This window comes from Juglans regia, chromosome 7 (genome assembly GCF_001411555.2).
Source record: "Juglans regia cultivar Chandler chromosome 7, Walnut 2.0, whole genome shotgun sequence".
Lineage (NCBI taxonomy): Eukaryota > Viridiplantae > Streptophyta > Magnoliopsida > Fagales > Juglandaceae > Juglans > Juglans regia.
Genome location: NC_049907.1, coordinates 34,460,225 through 34,485,420, shown reverse-complemented (window position 1 = coordinate 34,485,420; position 25,196 = coordinate 34,460,225). Strand labels below are relative to the sequence as shown.

Genomic DNA, 25,196 nt, shown 5'->3' with positions numbered 1-25,196 from the left:
ACTGAAAACTGGACTGACTTGTTAAACTGTGACTGTTAAGCACGTGATCAAGATTTTGGTATGGTGGGTAATCACGTGATTAAGAATTGTGAGAACATTAATTTTCATAAGAATTTCATGACCTTGAATATAAGAGAAATGATAGTTACAGTCGTGAATCTGCAAGCGCCGCACAATTACTTTAAAAAAAGTAAATAAATACGAGACTTACATGAAAAGAAAATTAATTTTTTAATAGTAGATTCACTCTTTTTCAAAATGACTGCACGGCGCTTGCGTACTTCACGACTGTATGTAGTATTATTCTGAATATAAATATGACAAATGTTACTAAATTAATGATGATGAAATTATTTTGACTCGTGGGAAGATTAAGGATATATTTAACTTGGTTTTTAATGAAATATTTAACGAATGGATACATTCGTAATTTTAATGAAGAATTGAGAATGCTCTAAAAATAATTAGCAAATCTAAATAGTAATAATTGTAAGGCACTTAGATTGTGTTTGGATGTTGAAGTGAGTTGAATTGAGTTGAGTTGAGATGATAAAATATTGTTAAAATATTATTTTTTAACATTATTATTATTTTGAGATTTGAAAAAATTGAATTATTTATTATATTTTGTGTTGAAATTTAAAAAAATTGTAATGATGAGTTGAGAGTAATTAAAGAACCAAACGAAGCCTTATTCTCAATAAGTTAAAATTAATTTCTATCGGAATAAATATCTCCTTATTTTTCAACGACGGCTTCTACTTATTATTCACTGCATCACATTTGATTTTTTTTATTTTTATTTTTATTTTATTCTTATTAAATTAAATAAATTTTTTTATTTATTATTTATATGTCACACATTTAATAAGAAAAAAATAAAAAATCATGTATAGTGTGATTCAAAGATGAATAAAATTTTCCTTTTTTCAATAGTTCCCTGCACCCTACAGTACCACATGCATAGGGGAGGAGGAGAAGCTGAAAATACTGTCAAATAATTAATAAATAAATATATAGTTTTTAATTATTTTATGTCACAAGACGATGAAAGAGTATCTGATTCAATCAATCTAAGAAGTAGAAAAGCAATGAATGAGAAGAATCTTCTTAAACAATGGAACGAGCCACGTAGTACGGATATTGCAGTGTGGGCTCGGTCTGTCCTCCATAGTCAGTCTTTTTCTTCGTTCCAAAATTGGAACCTAGGGTTTACGTTATTGTTGACCCAAGGAATTCCTTGTATGAAAAAGGAATGGGTCAGGCCTTCCGTCGAGCATCTGGAAGAATCCGAACATCTTATAGTATCGATCCGACGCCGTCCACCTCATCAAAATCTAATAGCGTCGTCGACAGGCGACCACCAATAGTGGGCCCCACCGACGATCTGAATATATCGAAGACCGGCGACCATGGCGCTCTTGATCATTCTGGTGAGCTTGAGGTTATGGGCGCCTTTTTTGTGATCATTTTATGGAATGCGGAGTTTGAGGGGGATTTGGTTGGTGGTGTATTCGATTTCAACTACTATAAGCTGTTTTTTGTTCTGGAATTCAGATTGAGCTTTGAATTTGGGAAAAAAAAAAAAGTTTCAACAGTTTTTTCTTCATATTTTTGAAGTGTGCGATTGCAGGTGAGTGTAAGTGTGTCATAGACTTCTATGAGATGATTATTAAGATCAAGGATGCTAAATTCAATACACACTTTATTTATTCAATTTTTAGATGGCACCTCAAGAATCGATGCCGAAAATGTGCTTGAAGATCGAGATCCAAAGTATGATGCCATGCTTAGTCAAATGGTTGGTAGAATTACGTCAAAGCCTGGAGGGAAGCCTGAGATTGGAGAGGTAGTTACTGCTGTTCTTTGCTTAACCTTTTTTGTTTTTTTTGTTTTTTTAACTATAGCCCGCACTGTAATTTGTCCACAAATGTTTAGGACTCGTTTTGTTACGATTTGATGTTTTATTGAAAATTAAATATAATATTATTTTTATTTTAAAATTTAAAAAAATTAAATTATTTATTATATTTTGTGTGAAAGTTTAAAAAAGTTATAATAATTATACGAAATAAGATTATATTAGACTTTCTTGGACATTAGAGCATTGAACATTCTCATCCAATTCCCTAAATTTTAATTAAAAAGGACACTCCTTATAATTTTATACTAAATTTTACTAATTTTTAAAAAACTTTCTACATTTCATTCCCTATCTTCCCATGCGGGGCGGGGGGTGAGGTTTTCACCCCCGTCCCCCGCCCCCGGTATGCAGGGTAGGGTACCATGCCCAGGTGGGCGGGGTGCGAGGCGGATTCTCAATCCGCCCCGCCTCTTTTCACTTAAAAAAAACACTATTTTTTATTTAAAAATTATTTATAAGTTTAAAAGTAATTAAAAATATATTTTTAGATCCAAATTATAAATTTAAATTTTGTAAATATGACTATAATTTAAAAAATATGTAATTTTTAAATTTGCTAGTTCATATTTTGTGTAAATTGTAGTGTATTAATTTTTAAATTATGTAATTTTTAAATTTATCAATGCATATTTTGTGAATAAGTCTAACAAATTGTAATATATATTTATATATACACAATTTGTAAAATATAAATATATATTTATGTTTATATATATATATATGTATGTATATAATATATATATAAATGAGGGTGGGGGCTGGGCAGGGTTGGGCCCTCCCCGCCACCCGCCCCCGCATGGGCAGAGCGGGGTTGCCCGCCCTGCCATGTGGGGTGGGGGCCCCCGCTGCCCACCCCTACCTTATCATTTCTCTATTCTTTTAAAATAATATTCTTCTATTATTTCTTTATTACTTTTTTCACTTTTTTCTCTCACTTTCATTTACAAACTTAACTACTTAATATTTTTTTTTATGTTTTGAACTATTACTATAGTAAATATTTTAAACAAAAATTTAAATTATTTTTTTACGGATATAATAATATTTCTAAAATTATTATTTTTATATTTTAGTAATTATTTAAATTATTTTTAAAATTATTATTTAAAACTATAATAAATATGAGTATAAGATAAAGTGTAGTTGATTGGAAGAATAATTTATTTTATTTATTAGAATAAAATATTAATAAAAGATTATTTAGGGGATGAAAAGTAATTTCCTATATATAGGGAACTACTATTTATCTCTTAAACCAAAATCCTAAAATAGGGAATGGGATGGAAGGGGTTTTTGAGTTTTTTCCTAAATTCTTCCCTATAATTTAGGAATAACAGGAATATAAGGCATGACATGGAATTACATTTTTATTATATACATACTAAAAAATATAAGGCATCCCCTAAATCATCTTTTATTAATATTTTATACTAAAAAATAAAATACATTCTTCTTCTAATCAATAACATTTTCTCTTATACTCATATTTATTATAATTTTAAATAATAATTTTAAAAATAATTTAAATAATTATTAAAATATATAAATAATAATTTTAAAAATATTATCAAACCCGTAAAAAAATAATTTAAATTTTTGTTTAAAATATTTACTATAGTAATAGTTCAAAATATAAGAAAAAATATTTAGTATTTAAGTTTGTAAATGGAAGTGAGAGAAAAAAGTAATAAAAAAATAAAAGAATAATATTATTTTAATAGAATTGAGAAAAGATAGTGAATGGGAAATGTAGAAGATTTTTTAAAAATAAGTAAAATTTAAGATAAAATTATAAGAAGTGTCCTTTTAAACTAAAATTTAAGAAAAAATTTAAGAAATCGGATGAAAATGCTCACTCTTAGATACTAAGAGAAAATCCGAAAATCCCCCACCCTCAAATATCTCTCTTTTTAATTTAGTGAATTAATGGTGCACTTCCATGCTGCTCATTTGCATCGAGCATCGAAAAAATAAAAAATAAAAAATAAAAAAAGGTTTTTGCACTTTCAGGCATTGTAGACACATTAAAGGCTAAACATTGAAGTGACATATTACTCATAGACTGAGCCTTTTCTGTTTGTTTTGGGAGATTGTACAAAAGAGTTCTGTTTGGTGTATTTTTCAAAATTTGAAGTTGCAACCAATTACAATATTCTCAAGTGTCTGCGGATTGGGATCCTCTTTGTTCATGTCCACTTTGACTCAACCCATTGAATTGTATAAGACAGTGAGTGCCTTCCAGAGCTGGTAAATGGTCTGGATAGTTAATTTGTTCTATGCTTTTGTTACTAATGTTGCAGGCATCTGTGGTGGAAAGGTATAATAAACCCATGCCAAAACTGCGAAATACAAAACCGGATTCTGGAAGTTATGAGGATAGGCCTGCCCCTCCGGGAAGTCTGAATGTGACACAGCTGCGCCACATCATCCTCCTGCACCAAGGCAAAGCTGACGACAATGAAGGACCTATGAATGTCCAACAGATTGCTGAAAAATTCCGAGTTGATGTGGCACAGGTTGAAAGGATTTTGCAGTCCCTATCACTGCCTCCAGAGGATAATAAGGTTGTGCAAGTGGATCATTGAATCCTAGTACATCTGGACATTCTCTGCTCATTGCAGACAAATGCAACAACATTTATTTTATAAATCAGGTCATATAGCTCAATCGTGTCGAAGAACCATTGCTATTACCAAACTCGTCCAACAAACAAGAATACGGAAAAGCATCAACAGACTTCTGAAGGACAGCCCGCCGTAACCAATGATATTTTTTTAAAATAAATTTACCGTTCAACATCTCAAATACAGCCCAACAAAAATTAGGTTTGCCCTAGCCTCAACAACTTTTTGCCATCTCTTACAAGTATGTATATTCTTTCTATGGCCTATAGCCATATGACTGCATCTAAATCGAATAAGTAATACTTCCCCCATCCTTGACATCTATGAAAAGTAAATAAATATTTCCATACGAAAAATATTGAGACTAAAATAAAAAATTAAAAAATAAAAAAGATGAAAAGGGGGTAAAGAAAGTCGGGATACTGTCAAGTCCAAATGGACTCTAACCAGTCTGATGTGTATTCATAAGCAACAAACGTTACAGCACCAGCTGGTGCAGCTTTGACTGTTGATGGGACTATACCTTTATAAAGACCAGCCCGACCCTCCAACAGTAAGATTTGGCGAAGTGCATGCCACATATTTCTATAAGCATGATGCTCAACTCGAGCACCATATCTGGGGTGCCTTGGTAGTCCTTCTATCTGCATTTAGCCCAAACCAAGGAAGACTGTAAACATCCAAGTTGGCAAGAAGGGAAACAAGATAACCATTTCAGTATTTTCTTTTCTTCCTAATTTCCAATCCTCTTTGAAATTACTAGACAAGTATTAATTAAATGTGGTTTAACTAAGAACTATGAACAAAAAGCACAAAAGAAGCAAAGGTTAATAAATAAACTTTTGGTTCTGAAGTACCAGTAAAACAAATCTCGTCCAGGTGATTCAGGAACAATTTGGTGGTAGGTGCAGTTAATTTATAAAATTTCATTTGGATAGTGAGATGAGATGAGAAAGTTTTAGATGAGTTGAATAAAATATTGTTATTATTATTTTGATATTTGAAAAAGTTGAATTGTTTATTATATTTTGTGTGGAAATTTGAAAACGTTGTAATGATGAGATGAAACCATCTCTGTATCCAACAGTACTAGCCCTGAAAAGATAAAAAATGAGATAAAGAAACAGGATTATAATTGCATCTCTGTGTCAAAAAAAAAGTATGTCAATTCCAAAGTTTCTAAAACTAAATGCTAGAGCTAAGATTTCAAGAATGCTATAGATCTACCTGGAATCTTTTCTTGACCACATCAAGTGGATGACAGACAAGTTTGGCACAAGTCCCTGCAGCCAATCCACAGAGGAAAAGCTGAAAGCTTGAAAGTCCATTTTCTGTATCAGTTAAGCTTGAATTAGCAGCTCTATACCTGTTCCAGGCCTGCATTGGATGAAGTAAAATGTACCAGGTTAAAAACCAACTCGTATGAGTAGAAATCATGATGGCTCTCTAAACTGGCCATATTAAAGAGTCATAAATTAAACTAAACCATCTTATCTGTAATTGAATGCAGGCAATGAAATATTATATTATCTAAACGTATGAGATAGATGCTCCTCATTCTCAATGATTACCATGACAGGACAAGCAAACACCATAAAACCTATGTCTTTGAGTTAAGAACTTTTCATTGGAAAAGAGGACTAGAATCTTACCATAGACCATCGCTTAAATGTATCATAGGTGCCAAATTGCAGGCCAGCATAAGGAATAATCTCAACCAGTGTTGGTGACAATCCAGCATATAACCCTCGGAAGCCACGATTTGCAACTATATCAACAAACGCAGACCTCATGGTTGGATACACCTAAATGTCGGCATATATTAACAAGCCAGTATCAAAATAAATGAGCTCAATGGCCTGTTCACAAATTAGAATTTTTGCAGAAAACAAGTATTAAAAGGTGGTGACCACTTGAATGAGACATGTAAAGCCATGGGCATTTCCAAGAGCCAAAAAGAGTACATTCTTCTTTGTAATGAAAGCTCTGTGTTTTAAACAGAGACATTTTTCACTTCCTTAGACAAGTCCCTTGTACGGAGAGCCGCATGATAAAATAAAAACACCCAGTCACCCACATTGAGCTGCCAAGCTCTGTGAACAAAAATACCTCAGAAAGGCAAGAGAAGCCCTGCCCACATATCCTAGCGAACAACTTCCACATATAATGGAAAACCACTGTGTCTCCATTCATAGATAGTAATCTGTGCATTTGGCACATCCATATGAAGAAGACCGTCATAGATAGTACTCTGTGCATTTGGCACATCCATACAAAGAAGAGTAAATATAATTATTGTTGATTTAGAGCATCACATTCATTACAAAGAGACATCATATATGATCTCAACCAACAAATAAGTTCAAAGTCAAAAAACATAGTGCATTTCTTTTCTAATTCCTTTCTTCCCATAATCAAGCTCTATAGAATCTGCGCACCAGTTTGTTTGTGGTAAAGCCATGGCAAAAGATTTTTCAGATAAAAACTTGACTGATATCCATAACTTTGTAATTGCAGGAGTAAATGAAAAACCGAATGAAATAATGTTCTATTAGAGTGATTCCTAAGTTCACAGAATGAAATATGCTTAAGGAAATCCAGTTTAAAACACAATATGAGATCGCTTCATGTGTCTACTCAAAATTTATACCTTCGGTTCACCCTGTGAAGCTAATATGGTTCGTAGAAGATCAAAGGGATATGATCCAACGGTGGCTGCACACCCTGCTAAGGCTCCACTGACATAGGACAGATAAGGACTCAATTGGACGTGATCCTCTGCAACAACCAGGCTCTGACTTATAAGAGAATTAGAAATAGCAGAAAGCTAAAGATTTAATTATCTACTAAGTAGTTAAACCTTTAGCATCCTTAAACTGGATAGGGATTCAATAAATTTATATGAACAGTACTATAATTACAAACATAGACAGGTACAAAAACTTAAATAAACTAATGGCAACCACACCGAATAGAAAGCTACAAAAATAAACAATTCAACATTGCATTGTTTCAGGTTAACATATAGGAGCTCCTATTGAATAAAAATTAACCAAAGAAGAGTATCAAGAAATCAATCAATCTAGAATTCATAATTCTATGTATACACTGCCAAAGAATAAAACAAAAGATTACAATCTAACTTGAGAGAGTTCTCACAGATACCTGTCTTGGAAGAACCAGCAGCAAATGTTTTAAATTTGTGTAGCACGGTAAATTGTATGGCCGTATAAGGCATAACCATAAGTAAAGCTGGGACATTTCCACGCCAAAAACCCTGTCATGAGAAATTAACTTGCTAAGCTGTGGAAAAATATTAACTTCATCTAACCCTGGCTTTGAAATAAAAATTCAAAAGAAATTTCCTAAAGCAGTGCCAGTGTGTTAAACCATCCACCCAGTGAAAACAGGAGCAGAATTGTATATACACTGCATTGTCTTCAAACATCTACTATGAGACTTTATAAATTGCAGAAAAGATTTGATTTACATTTACTACCCAACTATGTGCATATGTATTACAAGTCTTAACATTGTAAACCAGGTACCTAGAAACAGAAGTGCAGGAAGCTATCAACTCAGGAGTAAAAGAAATAATATTTCACTTCATACTGCTCACTTTTTTGCAAATAATCTACTTTGATGAATTCTGGAAACCAAGGAATATTGGCACTTTAAAGGAATTAAATCAGAAAAATCTGTGCTAACATCTTGTGACAATAATGTTTCTAACCCATAATTTAACAAAATCTGCAGCATAAACCTTTCTAAAATTCGTAAATTGGATTTTCCTGTTGACCTAAATCTTAATTGCCAATGGAAAGAGCCTACATAGAACAAAACCCAACATAGAAAATAGGAAACAAATGATTGCCAACACAAACTGACAGAAGAAAACATCTAACATGGATAAAAGGAATTGAGTCATCATACCGCTAAGCCTTCCTCCCTAAATATATCCTTTGTTGCTTGGAACATTCCAGTGTATTTTGATGTTCCGGACCAATTGCTCCGAAGCATGGCCCAAGAAGATGTGGGCTCGATTTGGACCTGTCAACGGATGTCAAAAAACATTTACCCTACTAAACAACCAGCCTTTAAGATGCAGATATGCATCAGCCAACAATCATGTACACAAACTTGTCGTATGAACATAATCATATACATCACCAGATCAACCGTCTCATTTGTATTTTGAGGCACAAATGTTTTTCACATTCCAGCAAGAGAGACTAAAGATCCTTCCCCTTAGTCGTCCCAGAAAGTTGAACTAACTTTTTCCAACTTGGAAAGAAAATGACAGGTCATACCTAAATGGAGGCCCTAACACATCAACGAAGTGGAGCTTGCCTTGTGATCAAGATCTTAGCCAATTAAGGTTGAGTAGTTACACGAATTATAACACAATGTACGTGATCAATTATCGTCCAATGATAGTTATAACATAAGGAACACAACAGTCAATTTTTTTTTTTTTACATAATACTAAAAAATAGATTCCCAAAAGGCCCGCAAATTCAGTAGAAACCAAGACAATATGGAAGAGAACTTCAAAATGCAGCAGAATGCAAGGTTCAATTTCCAACATTGTATTCAATAATGCATTGGCCGCATAAAATAAAAAAGATATGATACTAATTTTTTTTTTATAAGTGATACGAAACTAAAAATATTACCTGAAATCTGATCTTAATTACGTCAAGCGGCGACGTAACCGTCCGTGATATACCACCGGCAATTGCCCCCGCTGTAGCATCTATCGCTGCCCGTTTCAGCTGCCCCGGCTCCTCCATTCCAAAACAATCCCCCTTCTTCAGGTCAGTCTATAACCTAAATATGTATTTCATAAGCAGACACTCAGAAAATACATACATACATAGTCCCGACTCTCCCTCCAACCCAGACACGCACGCACGAGTACACACACACGTATAGCAGAAATTTCATCTCTAGAGAACAGAGGAGAATGATGATTGCGCGAAAGAAGATGGAAAATTGTGACGAAAAAAAATGAGGTTTCTCAAGAAGACAAACAAAAGAGATAGGGTTTCCACGATGTAAAGGTAAGACTACAAAAATCAGATATAAAATAATACAGAAAACAGATTGAAGAGCAGGAGGGAGAGAAACGTACCTGAAAAGAGGGAATGAGGAAAGAGAGAGAAGAGCCGCCATTAAATATCTTTGGAAAGAGAGAGAGAGAGAGAGACAGAGGGAATAAATATCTTTGTACCCGAAGAGGAATTTGACTTGCCAATACGGAACTTGCCAATACGCATCTATCCATCGTCTCTGTGACTGACTAGTGACTGCTTTCCTAAAAAATTAAGAATTCGTTGTTTCGGAGTTTAGGACCGACCTTTCCGATTATGTTCTCTCTCTCTCACTCTCTTTTGTTTTTTTGAGAGATCTGTTATGTTCCTTTTTAAGAAGAATATAATAGTTACTGTAATTTTCGTCTTAAGTCACATCCAAAAATAAAATAAATTGTTTTAATCAAATAAAAACGTCTTAAATTAAAAATATTTTCTATTTATTTGATTAAAACAAATTAATTCATTCTAGATAGATACCCAAATCGCTTGAATTATTTAATATATTGCTGATTCTATATAAATTTTTTTTTAACAAAGCAGATCAAATATAAATATCTTATTGAAAAATGTTAAATATATTCAATAAAAACTTATTTCTCCACGTATCAGTTATTGATATATATGTTGAAAATTATAAAATTTGAATTTAAAAAAAATTAAAAAATAAGTATTGTAAGTAAAACTGTAAGTACATATAACACTACTCTATTTTATTTATCTTTTAACTCTCTAATTTAATTAATAATTTGAAGAGAGTCTCAATTGATCTCGAACACCCTGACAAAAAGAAAATGCTAAATCTTTTCAAGTTAGAAAGGGCATAAATGAATCTTCTTCCACACCTATACAGAAAAGTTGAAGGTACGTTTGGATGTTAAAAAGTGTTGAGAATGTTTATGAATAGTTATGAGTAGAGATTGGAGTGAGTTTGTGAGTCCCATTGAGAGTATTTTGAGTTGTTTGGATGTATGAAGTATGTTGAGTTGTTGACTTTTGAGTAGATAGTTGAAAAATGTGTGAGTCCCATAAATATTATAGTGATTTTATTTTTAGTAATAAATATTATAATGATTTTATTATAGTGATTTTTTAATATTAATAAATATTGTAGTGATTTTATTTTACTTTATATATAATAATGATAAATATTATAATGATTTTATTTTTAATTTATATATAATTGTGATAAATATTATAATGATTTTACTTATATATATATATAATAGTTATAAATATTATAGTAATGTTATTTTTTATTTATAAATTATAGTGATTTTATTTTTAATTTATATATAATAGTGATAAATATTATAGTATTTTATTTTTTGTTTATATATAATAGTGATTTTATTTTTTATTTATATTTAATAGTGATAAATATTATAGTGATTTTATTTTTTATTTATATATTATAGAGATTTTATTTTTTATTTACATATTATAGAGATTTTATTTTTTATTTATATATAATAGTGATAAATATTTTTTATTTATATATTATAGTGATTTTTATTTATTTATATATTATAATGATTTTTTTTATATTTAATAGTGATAAATATTATAGTGATTTTATTTTTTATTTATATATTATAGTGATTTTATTTTTTATTTATATATTATAATGATTTTATTTTTTATTTATATTTAATAAATATAAATATTATAGTGATTTTATTTTTTATTTATATATAATAGTGATAAATATTTTTTATTTATATATTATAGCGATTTTATTTTTTATTTATATATAATAGTTATAAATATTTTTTATTTATATATTATAGTGATTTTATTTTTTATTTATATATAATAGTGATAAATATTTTTTATTTATATATTATAGTGATTTTATTTTTTATTTATATATAATAGTGATAAATATTTTTTATTTATATATTATAGTGATTTTTTTATTATTTATATATTATAATGATTTTTTTATTTATATTTAATAGTGATAAATATTATAGTGATTTTATTTTTTATTTATATATAATAGTGATAAATATTTTTTATTTATAGATTATAGTGATTTTATTTTTTATTTATATATTATAGTGATTTTATTTTTTATTTATATATTATAGTGATTTTATTTTTTACTTATATATTATAGAGATTTTATTTTTTATTTATATATTATAGTGATTTTTTATTTTTTATATATTATAATGATTTTTTAATTTATATTTAATAGTGATAAATATTATTGTGATTTTATTTTTTATTTATATATTATAGTGATTTTATTTTTTATTTATATATAATAGTGATAAATATTTTTTATTTATATATTATAGTGATTTTATTTTTTATTTATATATAATAGTGATAAATATTTTTTATTTATATATAATATTGATTTTATTTTTTATTTATATATTATAGTGATTTTATTTTTTATTTATACATGATAGTGATAAATATTTTTTATTTATATATTATAGTGATTTTTTATTATTTATATATTATAATGATTTTTTTTATTTATATTTAATAGTGATAAATATTATAGTGATTTTAATTTTTATTTATATATAATAGTGATAAATATTTTTTATTTATATATTATAGTGATTTTATTTTTTATTTATATATTATAGTGATTTTATTTTTTATTTATATATAATAGTGATAAATATTTTTTATTTATATATTATAGTGTGATTTTTTATTATTTATATATTATAATGATTTTATTTTTTATTTATATATAATAGTGATTATAATATTTTTTATTTATATATTATAGTGATTTTTTATTATTTATATATTATAATGATTTTTTTATTTATATTTAATAGTGATAAATATTATAGTGATTTTATTTTTTATTTATATATTATAGTGATTTTATTTTTTATTTATATATAATAGTGATAAATATTTTTTATTTATATATTATAGTGATTTTATTGTTTATTTATATATTATAATGATTTTATTTTTTATTTATATATTATAGTGATTTTATTTTTTATTTATATATTATAGAGATGTTATTTTTTATTTATATATTATAGTGATTTTTTATTATTTATATATTATAATGATTTTTTTATTTATATTTAATAGTGATAAATATTATAGTGATTTTATTTTTTATTTATATATTATAGTGATTTTATTGTTTATTTATATATTATAGTGATTTTTTTTATATTTAATAGTGATAAATATTATAGTGATTTTATTTTTTATGTATATATAATAGTGATAAGTATTATAGAATGTTTGTGAATAGTTATGAGTAGAGATTGAAGTGGGTTTGTGGGTCCCATTGAGAGTATTTTAAGTTGTTTAGCATGTGAAGTATTTTTAAAAGTACGAAAATACTTGAAAAGTGTTGAGATATCTCTGTTACCCAAACACAACCTGAGACTGAGTTCTTGAGTCAACGCATATTGCACCGAATGAAAGAGCTTTTTGTTGACATGCAAGCATGCCAAAAACTTTGATTCTTCGATAGCAGTAAGGGTTCACAAGTACTGTTTTCTCCGAAACGGTTTACCATTGAAATTATTTACTAAACAGAGATCGATTATAAGGCGCAACTGCTTAAGCTATATATATATATATATATATATATATATATAGTGTGCAAAGCTTTTTTGTTTGTTCACATGATGGGCCTGATCGCAAGGTCGTAATTATTAGTTTGTTCATTAAAAATGCTTGATATATAGTACTCAACTATATATGGAAAATTAGTAAGGATTTTGCATGCCATGAAATAATTATATCACATTTTAAATTATAAGTATTTTAATTTTATTTATTTTATTTGACTAAAATAAATTATCTGAATCTAAAATGTAAGTCATTTTATTTTAATATGATATAATTTTTAAATAGAGTACTGGACCCACCCATGTACATTTAGGCCTTGTTTGTTTTCCAAAAACATCTCATCTCATCTCATCTCATCTCATCTCACCTCATCATTACAACTTTCCCAAATCCCCACACAAAATAAAATAAACAATTCAACTTTTTCAAATCCCAAAACAACAATAATATTAAAAAATATATTCTAACAATATTTTATTCAACTTTTTAACTTTAATCTCAACTCATCTCATCTCATCTCATCTCATCTCATCTCTGAAAACAAACGAGCCCTTAATATTGTGTTTATCGAAGATTCAATTAAGAGTTTTGTCTCATACACTCGTATATTAATGGGTTTAGACTAATTCAAATATTATCACCTAATTAATGAGTCACAGTTGGATAAGAATACATCTATATTTAGTCACAATGAGATACGAAGTCTCTAAATTTCTTGATGGCCAAAAGTCTATAAATAGTACTGTGGAGTTAAGGATTCTCACCCACAACATTATTGTACATCTAACCATCAGGAAACATTTGGAGGTTAAGCTGCTAGGGTGATCATTATCTCATAATCATGTTAGATTCTTCATCGAATTGTGATGGAGAAAAGTACATCTTTTAATTGTTATTGTTTTATTATCATGGATTATAGAAGATCGAAGATCCAATTATTAATGCTTGTATTAAAATATTTAATATGTGGTATCATAGCGTCAGGTTACATATATTCTATGGTCTCGATAAAATATAGATTTGATATATATTATCGTATATTAATTTAACATCATTATACTACGTACTTCTCCCATTTTATGTTGATATGTTTCTAAGAAAGAAAAACTCTTACGTGATTGTTCACGATTCCACAAAGTATTCCATGAAGCATCTGTTTCAGTTCTTCTTGGGTTTTATTTTATTTTTATCCCTCATTGTTTGCACCGTGTTGATAGTTAAGGAGCCGCTATATGTGTTGGTAGTGTTAACATCGTATTTCGTATGCCTTTAGGTCATGTTACAGCAATTGAGGTCTTTAAAGCTGGGTCTGCGAAAACAAAGAAGAAAGAAGCTGGAAGAGGGAAGCATTGGGGCCAGAGAGTCTCTGATGCCAAAGTCAGTAAAGTATTTTAGAAGATTGCAAATAATGAGAGGGCCTAGAGACCAGACAACTTTCTCGTACCTGGGGATCGTTATTTATACTTTGAGTTTTGGGGGCTGGGGGGGAGATTGTGCCTGCCCTCGTGGAGCTCATGTCATTTTTACTGTTCCTTTTATTAGAGACATTTAATGCGGCACGCCTCTGCGACGACGTCATTAATGTGATATGTTGATCGGGTAATGGTGTCATTAATGCGACATGGTTCCCCAGTTTGCCTTACCTTGCTGGTGTCTCATTGGTCCGTTGATGTCACCTTGTCAGAGGATCGAGGGTCCCCATTGCTTCCTGCTCGTTCACATGGGCAGGTACTCAAGGGCTAGACGCTGTTCGAGGGATCTCCACTACGGCGAGTCCCATCCCCTGCAGTCTGCTCCCATGTGAAGGTTGCGTCCAGGAGAGTCTACTTGCAGGTCGGGCCGAGGGGCCTATTTGTTCTGGGCTAAGCCTTGTTTTCTTATTTTCTTAGTTGCTCCTCACAGTCCCACTAAAAGGAAAAAATCTGTTATAGGTAGTGTATGGTGTAAGGTGGCCGGTGTCACTGTGCTGGTGACTCAACACTAACGGCGGCGTAAAGGGGCGTCATAAAAGGGGCAGTGTAAGGGGTTTTGAAACCCCGAATGGGTGCTGCCAGATTGTGAACCTCGATTTTGTTGGTACAAAACTAGGAGAGGTGTTTGGCGCTGGGAGGAGGCTAAGAATCTCCTCCGCGATGCCTCTGTGACGGTGGCACAAAAGGCTTTAAAGCCTAGTGGCTGCCGTGGTGATGTTGGTGAAAAAAAAAAGGAAACAGTGAATGGAGGTGGACCTCGGCGGCGGGAGGAGGCTTGGGATGCCATGTCGTCTTCTCCTCGCTGATGACTTCCATGGTTGCGCCAAACTGAAGGATTAACTGGCTGGTGCGGCATTGCTTGGATGAAGAAGAAAGAATAAGGCGTTGCTGTCTAGGGTTTTCAAACCATGAGGATTTGGGCTGTGGGCCTGGCCGTGGGCTTTGGCCCAGTCCAAGAAGTTGTAAAACTGTAATAAGGATACGGGCCAGCACAGTAGGCTAGAAATCTAGCCCGCCCAAATAATAGAAAAAAATGGGCCAAAGAATTGGGTCTGTATAGTAGGCCCGACCTAGGGTCACTATATGACCTGACCCACGACCTCACCATTGAACCAAGTTTCGGTCCAGGTTACTAGATCGGTCAGGTCCAGACTTGGACAAGTCAAATTATAATATAATATATTATTATTATTTTAATATTATTAATTAAAAAAACTAAAATTTGATTTTTCTTTTATGTGCATGTTCTTATTGTTAAATTACATGTATGAATTATTTAATATTTATTTTTTGCTCTTATTTAAATTATTGTTATTATGCTAGATATAATTGTTTATCCAATATGGGAAAATAATTTACACCAAAATTAAGGAAAATATTGGTTTCTCAAAAGTACAAGATTTTCTTAAATTTTGGTAAAAAGAATCATTAAACCTCATAGTAAGTTGGATATGATGGAGTGAACAATTTGTGTGTCAATATCTACTCCCAAGGAAGGGTCTCAATGACACTACAAGTTCATCCATCAAATTAAGGTTTGAGTGAACAATTTGTGCGTCAAGATCTACTCCCAAATAAGGGTTTTGATGACACTACTAGTTCATCCATTAAAGTAAGGTTGGACTAAACAATTTGTATGTCAGAGTTTACTCCCAAAGTAGAATTATGATTATACAGCTAGTTCATCCATAGAATTTAATACTAGTGAGAACCCTTTGTGTATTAAGATCTACTCTCAACGAAGGGTCTTGATGACAATACTAGTTCATCTATAATTGTTTGAATTCTGATTATTGTTTATGAGTGTCTAACTCAAAGCATTATGTGACAAAATTTTTCTTACAGTAAGCGTACCAACATCATTACATTCATAGACTTCATCTATTCCTGTTTTGAATGGCTTTAATTTTTCTGGGTGGGTCGAGTAAGTTAGATTCACTTTAGGCGTCCTTGACCTGGACTCATTCCTTACAAGTCCAAAACAACCACCCATCATTGAGAGTACTAACAGGGATGAGAGAGAATCATTTAAATAGTGAGAAAGATCAAACAGGCTGAATCTAATATTCATGAGAATGACTATAGCCGAAAATATAAAAAATTCACTCCCTAGTATTGAGGATGCCCAAATATTTTTGCAAAATGCTAAAGAGAGGTTTCAGTCGTAGATAATATTTAGAAGGAACACTAATGGCTAGACTTACCACCATGAAATATGATGGAGTTAAAGGAATGCAAAAGTATATCCTTGAAATGACAAATATTGCTGCCAGATTACAAACCCTGAGAATGAAAGTAATGAATCATTTATTATACAGTTTATTCTAAACTCATTGCCACATTAGTACAGTCCATTCCAGATGCACTATAATTCTATTAAAGATAAATGGAAGGTGAATAAGTTGGCAAGTATGATAGTTCAGGACAAAGTAAGACTGAAACAACAAGGACATTACTTTGCTAATTTTGTGACTTAAGAAGCTACAAAGAAAAAGTATCATTATGACAAAATGAAACGAACTGGACCACCGAAAGGAAAGGAGCCTGCGAAAGTCAATCAGATTCAACATAACAGTAGTAAATGCTACTTTTGTGGGAAACATGGACATATGAAATTTGAGTGTCCAAAACGTAAGACTTGGTTTGAAAAGAAGGGTAAGCCTTTTACCTTTGTATATTTTGAATAAAACTTTGTAAATGTTCCTACTAACTCTTGGTGGCTAGATGTGGGTGCTAATGTTCATGTTTCCATTACCATGCAGGGATACCTTACAAGCCATACACCAAACCCTAGTGAGCGATTTATTTTTATGGGACATAAGAATAAGTCTGAAGTTTTAGCCATAGAAACCTTTCATTTAGTTTTGAGTACCGGTCATTGTGAACACTCTCATTGGATTAGCTAAAAGATAAATCCATTGAGTATTTAGCTATTAGAGAGCATAATATACTCACAATGAATTAGCTAAATTCTAAATATTTAAAATTTAGTTACAGTGACTTTCAAAAGTTTTTTCAAATTTGAAGGTTACTATACATACATCAAATACATATTTTATTAATTATTTCTCTCTCACTTTCTTTCTATCACATATTTTATCACAATTGGTATATTAATTTGAGTTAGTGATATATTAATTTAATAAAAATATGATTATTAATTAATATATAATTGATAGAATAGTAAAATATGATAAAATAAAATAAATTAATAATTAAAAAAATTAAATATTTTTGAAATTATTAGTCATTCATTACTTTATAATGAATAAATATATAATCTAATATGGAGATTTGATGTGAATAATCAAAACTAAATTCATCTTATATTATTTTGTTGTTATATAATAAAAAAAATAGTTATTCCACTGTGGAGATTTATGTGAATAGAATAGCCAAAAGTCAAATTTATCTTATATCCATAAAAAATATCCTTTAACTTTGACTAATCCAATGAGAGTGCTCTTAGACCTTCATAACACAGTTTTTGTGCCTTCAGTGAGGCGTAATTTAATTTTCCTATCCAGACTTAACACTGATAGTTATTATTTTTCATTCCATAATGGTAGTTTCAATTTGTTTAGAGACACTTTATCTATTGGTTCTTGGTTTTTTTCCAATGGCCTTTATTGACTTTGCCTCGATAATACATTTGTTAAAAATACATATACCCATCACCATAAAGCATGTATTGGAACTAAAAGAAACATGATGAATGAAAATTCTTATGACTTGTGGCATAAAAGATTGGGAGACATCTCCAAAGAAAGGTTATAGAGATTAGTAAAAGAATGAATAATTCTGCATTGAGATTTTACTAATCTTGAAGTATGTATGGATTGCATTAAAAGAAAGCAAACCAAATATACTAAGAAAGGTGCCACAAGAAGTAAGAAGCTTCTTGAAATAATTCACACACACACACACACATATATATATATATATATATATATATATGTAGACCATTCTCCACTGAATGTTTTTGTGGAGAAAAATATTTTATCACCTTTATAGATGATTTTTCACAGTTTGGATATATCTATATAGTATATGAGAAATCTCAAGTTGTATTGGTACTTGAGGTATTTCTCATAGAGGTGGAAAGACAGTTAAATAGAAAGGTGAAAATCATAAGGTTGGATCGACATGGAGAATACCATGGAAAGTATGACGAATCCGGTCAAAACCCTAGCCCATTCGCCAAAATTCTTGAACAGCATGGTATTGTTGCACAATACACGATGCTAGGGACACCACAACAAAACGGTATTGCTGAAAGACGTAATCGGACCTTATTGGATATGATCAGAAGTATGATAAGCAATTCTACCTTACCTAAATCATTGTGGGATAAATCCATTAAGATGAAAATGTATATCTTAAACCGAGTTCAGAGTCACCCATCTTAGAATGATAATACCAATGATGAACTACGTTCAGAGTCACCAAAACAGGTAGTCCTACGCAGATCACAGAGAGATCAGAGACCTACTATTTCAGTAGACTATGTGGTGTATATCTAGGAATCTAAATTTGACATTGGGAGAAGTGAAGATCTACTAACGTTTTCACAAGCCATAAAGATGAGTGATTCTAGTAAATAGATCGATGTCATGAAAGAAGAGTTAAAATCTATGGATTAGAATCAAGTCTGGGATCTCGCTGAATTGCCTGAAGAGTGTAAAAGAGTCGAGTGTTAAAAGATGGCAAAAATTCCATATGCTTTGGTTGTGGAGAGGTTGATATATGCACAGATTTGAAAGAAGCCAGATATTAGTTTTGCAATAGGCATGCTTGGGTGCTATCAAAATAACTCAGGGATGTCTCATTGGAAAGCAGTAAAGAGAATATTGCGATATCTACAAGGAACTAAGGATTACTAACTAGCCTTTAGAAGAATTGACAGTTTGGAGGTAACTGGATACTCAGACTCTGATTTTGCCGGTTGCTTTGATAGCAGGAAATCTACTTCAGGTTATGTTTTCCTATTGGCTAGTGGAACGATCTCATGGAAAAGCATGAAATAAACAATTATTACTTCATCTACAATGGAGGTTGAGTTTGTGGCATGCTTTTGAGGCCACAGTGCATGGTTTGAAAATACCTACAGGATATTCTCTTCAGATGATACCCACAAGATGTACACTGATGGTCGTGGATATCCTCTAAGGGAAGGCGAACCCTGGTCGTAGGTCTCCTTAACTTCGAGACCTGCTACTCCTTGACTTCAAGACTTAATTTTGTTGTTCTCTATTGTTATACAACCTCTATTTAAAGTTCTCATCCATTTCATTAAATTTCTCGATCACTGATGCCTTAATTTGTAAACCCTCATTTATATTCATCCAATAATTATTGGTTATTGTATACCTCATCAAGTCCTCCTACTTTCACAAATTTCGTAAGCTATTTTGGGGCTTCTTGTGTCTAGCTATTGAAATAATTTTTTTTTCTTTTTTTATATTCTTGGAGATTTTGTTTTGGAAATACTCTCAAATTTATAATGGTGTCGAATTTATTTTGTAGTGTTGTTTCTTTCTATCTCTAGGCGGGAAAAGAACAATAATTTTTCATTTTCATGTTATTGAGTTCTGGAATTTAGTCTTAGGGTTTCATTTTGATATTTTTGTTTTACTTTAAGATGATATTTGCCTACATTAGGAGTGGTTTGGATTCAGAGATGAATTGAGATGGGTTGAGATGGTTTGTGAATAGTAGAATAAAAATTGAATTATTTATTATATTTTGTGTGGAAATTTTGAAAAGTTATTTTGAAATTTGAAAAAGTTGAATTATTTATTATATTTTATGTACAAATTTGAGAAAATTATAATAATGAAATGAGATGAATTGAAAAAGATTGAGATGAGTTACAAATATAAACGTGACAGTGAATAGGCTGTGTGCACAGGCCGGTGAATAGGCTGTCGTGCTTATAAATACATATGTGAGTATTATCTATGGGCTGTCATGCTCACAAATACATAGACAAGCATGTGAATGGGCTGTCATGTTTGTCTATGGTTTTCTGAACTAATTCTATTATATAACTGCTTGTAATTTCTTGATGTTGGATATGTTATTGTTGCATATTGTTCGAAAATCTTTTTTCTCAATATAGCTACGTAAATGTGCTTGTAGCATGCTTTTTAAACCACTAGTACAGCTCTCCCCGTGTGGAAAATTTTCTTTTAGGCCGGGGTGGTCATTGATCTCTATGTGGTGTGCATTCATCGGCTTTCTATCTTTATTAACTCTCGAATTCAGTTGCAATAGCTTTACATTGTTTTATGATTCATATATCCAGACATCGACAATAACTTTATTTGCAACTATCATTTCTTAAAACGCCGTAAAATTATTTTGAAAAAATGAATAAATACGAAACTCATATAAAAAAAAAATTTTTTTAATAATAGATCTTACTATTTTTTAAAGTGACTGCATATGCGACACTTACGCACTCCACGACTGCATATAACATTACTTCATATCTCTCATTCAGTACTCCACAAGCAAGATGCATGCAACGCGCGCACATGATCGATCGATTTGGGTCATACACCTATATATGCATGGCATTGATAATTTCTTACAATCAAACTAATTAAACCAAGAAAATCTATTATCTGTGTGCTTTCTGTTATCTGTGTACGTACGTTCTTATTAGTTATTATATTTGATTACAAACGCGCACAAGAAAATCTATGTTCTTATTAAGCAGGACCTAGAAATATTTGTACGTAGTTCCTTACATACTATGCGTTACACATTATATATATACAGCTCGCTTCTTTATATCATGATTATTATGCGTTTTGATGGGACATGAGGGTAAGCATAAGTTAAGACAATTAATTAATCAATTCGAGAAGTTCAAGTACTTGGGCATGCATGCAAGGTAAATTAACCATTTTCTGAGACTTCTCAAGTCTCGACCGCCATTTATGTTCGGAAATTGAACTTCGATTATGCACCTCGTAATCACGTACTTCAGTACTACTCTAAATCAAGTACATGGTCTATAATACCGTGGCCACCTCTGTCATGGTGCAGGATATATAGAAAACTCTAAACTATCGCTCTAAAATAGATCTAACGAAATATCATGGAAGACTTTTCAACTTAGAACGAGATGATCGGCCAAAACAAACTTAAACATTTTAAAAAAGTAAATTGACAAATAATCAAAATATAATGACTCTAATTTAACCCAAGAACAACCATGGTTAATTATATGTTAATTTAACCTAAGAACTGTGCAAGTCAACAACCATGGTTAATTATATGTTCGAAATATTATATATATACCCACCTTAAACCATCCAAGTCATGGTTACTGCAATGAAAAAGTCTCGTTTCGTGAGTCATGGGTTATGAGCGTTGAAAAGAACTGTACAAGTCAACAACCATGGTTAATAACTTAATTATATGATCGAAATATTATATACCCACCTCAAACCATCCAACTCATGGTTACTGCAACGAAAAAGTCTCGTTTCGTGAGTCATGGGTTATGAGCGTTGAAAAGCCGAGAGCCTTGAGGTTGCTTCAGTTGACAAACCCCGGGCGGTCTCTCCGTGTTTGCACCTCTGATCTTGTGCTCAAAGCTAGTCTAAACATGGAGTACAGTACCTTAGAACTCAATGTTATCTCTGCCAGGGACATCAAAGATGTCAAGTACCTCTTCTCCAAGATGGATGTATACGTCGTTGTCTCGCTCTCCGGAAGCAAGCAAAAAATCAAAACCAACGTTGACCGAGATGGTGACACCAGCCCCTCGTGGAACTTCCCGATGAAATTCATCATCGACGATTCTGCAGCCTCAAGAAACCTCCTGACTCTCGAGTTCAAACTCCGCCGTGGTCGTAGCCTAGGGGGCGACAAAGACATCGGTGAAGTTTACGTGCCCATCATAGAGCTTCTCAACTCTACAGGGGACAGTAAGTCCAACATACAGTTTGTGAGTTATCAGGTGACCAGACCATCGGGAAAGCCCAAAGGTGTACTAAACTTTTCGTACAAGTTTAGCGGGAAAGTGGCTGCCGGTGAGCCCCTAAAGCCGAAGGCTATGGCCCCTGAGCCCGTTGCTGCATATCCTGCTGCATCGGTGGCAGAGCCTAGTGCACCACCATATGATGTGCTATATCCTGAGAGTGCTCCTCCTCCTCCTCCTCCTCCTCCGGAAGGATATTTATATGCTCCCCCAGCACCTCCATACCAGCCATATGGTTATGGGTACCCGCCACCTCCACCGGGATATGGGTATCCACCTCCACCGGGTTATGGGTACCCACCGGTGCAACAACCGGTGCCGATCGAAGAAAAACAAGTTTGGGATGGGGTTGGGAGCCGGATTGCTGGGAGGAATGCTTGGAGGGCTGTTGATTGGAGATTTTAGTGTCTGATGGAGCTAATTGTGACGCAGGATTTGGAGATTTTGGTGGGTTTTTATGTTTTTTTCTTTTTCCTTTTACTTCTCTTATTTTATTTTTGAAAGTTTTTACTTCTCTTGTTAGTTAGTTGTGTGATGAAAAAAAAGTTTTATTACTTGTAAGTGTCACTTTATAAATGCATAACATTTCATAGAATTTATTATAATCATAAAGAAATTAAATTGCAACTACTTTTTATATTATTTGATGCAACAAACTCGCGATGTTTAATATGCAAATAAACCATTTTGTTAATAATATCTCTTTTAAATAATGTTATTTTTCATCTTAAATTTTGTGATCTTCAATTACATTATTTAATGAGTATATTTTAAATAATTTTACGTGTTAACCACTTAATTAATGATAGTTATTTAAAATGTTATATAATATGACTATAAATGACAAAATTATAAAGGAAATGTTATGGACGTGTTTGAACCAGTGCATTCTTTAGTTAAGTGAAGAAAGCATTTAAGAATACATACGTTGAGAAATTCAATCGGTGTATTCCTTCACGTGCTTGAGCATTCATCCATGGAAATAAACAATAAATAAATACATAAAATATAAATAAAACGAGAAATATATAGATTTATATAATATATAGATTTATATAATTCGATATAAAAGTCTACATCTTTATAAATTGTTTGATTTTATAGTTACTCGTTACCTATCTCTCAATGTAATAGAAAAATTTAAAATTCCTGGAAGTTGAAGAAGATGCTATCTTGCTCCAGAGAGAAGATTTTTTGGGGCTCTATGCGACACATAGTATGCGTAATGAAGTCCTCTAAATCTAAGGAGATTTTTTCTTTTATAGAGATCTCTTTACTTCCTTAGAGTGGTTAAGTTATTCTTGTCTTATAAGATTCTTTCCTTTTACGTGCATTATCTCTAGGTTTGGTTATTAGTTGTTGAGTTTATATTAAGGTTGGGCAATGGGGCCCCGCACCCCGCTGACCCGCCTCGTTTGCCGCACCCCCGCCCCCGCCCATGCGAGGCGGGAGTTTCGACCACTCAAGCGGGGTGTGGGGGACGGAGGGGGTGAAACCCCGCTCCGCTTTTCCCCCGCCCCGCTTAATATATATATAATTAAAATTATATATATATATATATATAACCCATAAGTAAAGTGAAACGGCGCCGTTTTGTCATGGACAAAACAGTGTCGTTTCATTTTAGACTTGGTAAGCCTCAACTAAAAGTGAAACGGCGCCGTTTCACTTTTAGTTAAGGTTCCCCCCCCTCCCCGCGTCTGTTTCCCTTCCCACTTCCCAGACCTTCTCAAACTCTCCTATCTCACTCTCTCTAAGTCTCTCGCGCTCTCTCAGTCTCAATTCTCAATCTCGTAGTCTCTCTCATTCGAACTATTCTCTCTCTCTCTGTCTCGGACGAGTCCACGACTGCACGAGCAGCACCATCGCCCACTGGGTTTCCACTTTCCAATCACTTGTGCGAACTTAAAGTTAATTTTCACTTCGAATTTGCTGCCACTCAAAGGTAAGAAATCGGAAACCCATTCTTTTTTTTTTTTTAGTTTTGGATTGGAGATTGGAGGAATGTTGGCTTGAATCGGAGATGGAGGATGAAAATAATTATAAATTTGTGTACTGTGGAGAAATTTGTGCATATGTTTGATTCTTGTGTTTGATTGTTTGTTTTTTTTTTTTTGTAGATTTGAACCCTAAATTGATTTAGGGGTTCAATCTGAAACTCTAAATTGAGTTAGGGGTTTCAATTGAAACCCCTTAATTTTCAATTGAAACTCCTAAAATTTTAGGTTTTTGGATTAAACCCCTAAATTGATTTAGGGGTTCAATCTGAAACCCTAAATTGAGTTAGGGGGTTTCAATTGAAACCCCTCTTTTAAAAAAAAAAAAATAGATAACTTATATTGTGATTAAGTGCATGTTTGGAAGGCAGTGAAAAATATAACTTATAACTTTGAGACTTATAACATATTAAGCAGACCACGTGTTCCTGGGTTCCCAACCTATGACACACGGTATTTAATAACATTGACGCTACTCATCATCCCATAATACCATACCATACACTTTATGTTC

At 31.9% G+C, this 25,196-nt stretch overlaps 3 protein-coding genes across 4 annotated transcripts; 2 read left to right on the top strand and 1 right to left on the bottom strand.

The window, feature by feature from the left end:
• Positions 1-1,076: 1,076 nt before the first annotated feature.
• Positions 1,077-4,568, top strand: LOC108995046. The gene is made up of 3 exons (XM_018970510.2): positions 1,077-1,433; positions 1,725-1,849; positions 4,225-4,568. Exons 1-3 carry the CDS (start codon positions 1,256-1,258, stop codon positions 4,507-4,509), a joined length of 588 nt encoding a protein of 195 aa, XP_018826055.1. The 5' UTR covers positions 1,077-1,255; the 3' UTR covers positions 4,510-4,568.
• A 72-nt stretch (positions 4,569-4,640) lies between these two features.
• On the bottom strand, positions 4,641-9,880 carry LOC108995044 (mitochondrial thiamine diphosphate carrier 2-like). Of its 2 annotated transcripts, none has more exons than XM_018970509.2 (8): positions 9,683-9,880; positions 9,225-9,378; positions 8,482-8,598; positions 7,714-7,825; positions 7,199-7,326; positions 6,201-6,353; positions 5,776-5,925; positions 4,641-5,192 (listed from the first exon to the last, which is right to left on the bottom strand). In XM_018970509.2, the coding sequence occupies exons 2-8, from the start codon at positions 9,339-9,341 to the stop codon at positions 4,974-4,976; spliced, it is 996 nt and encodes a 331-aa protein (XP_018826054.1). In that variant the 5' UTR covers positions 9,342-9,378; positions 9,683-9,880; the 3' UTR covers positions 4,641-4,973. The 2 variants fall into 2 exon arrangements, with proteins under 2 accessions (XP_018826054.1, XP_018826053.1); XM_018970508.2 differs by having other exon boundaries at positions 9,225-9,371; positions 9,683-9,871.
• A 12,334-nt stretch (positions 9,881-22,214) lies between these two features.
• LOC108995020 (protein SRC2-like) lies at positions 22,215-23,111 on the top strand. Its single transcript, XM_018970478.2, has one exon. The coding sequence runs from the start codon at positions 22,311-22,313 to the stop codon at positions 23,088-23,090; it is 780 nt and encodes a 259-aa protein (XP_018826023.2). The 5' UTR covers positions 22,215-22,310; the 3' UTR covers positions 23,091-23,111.
• Positions 23,112-25,196: the final 2,085 nt, after the last annotated feature.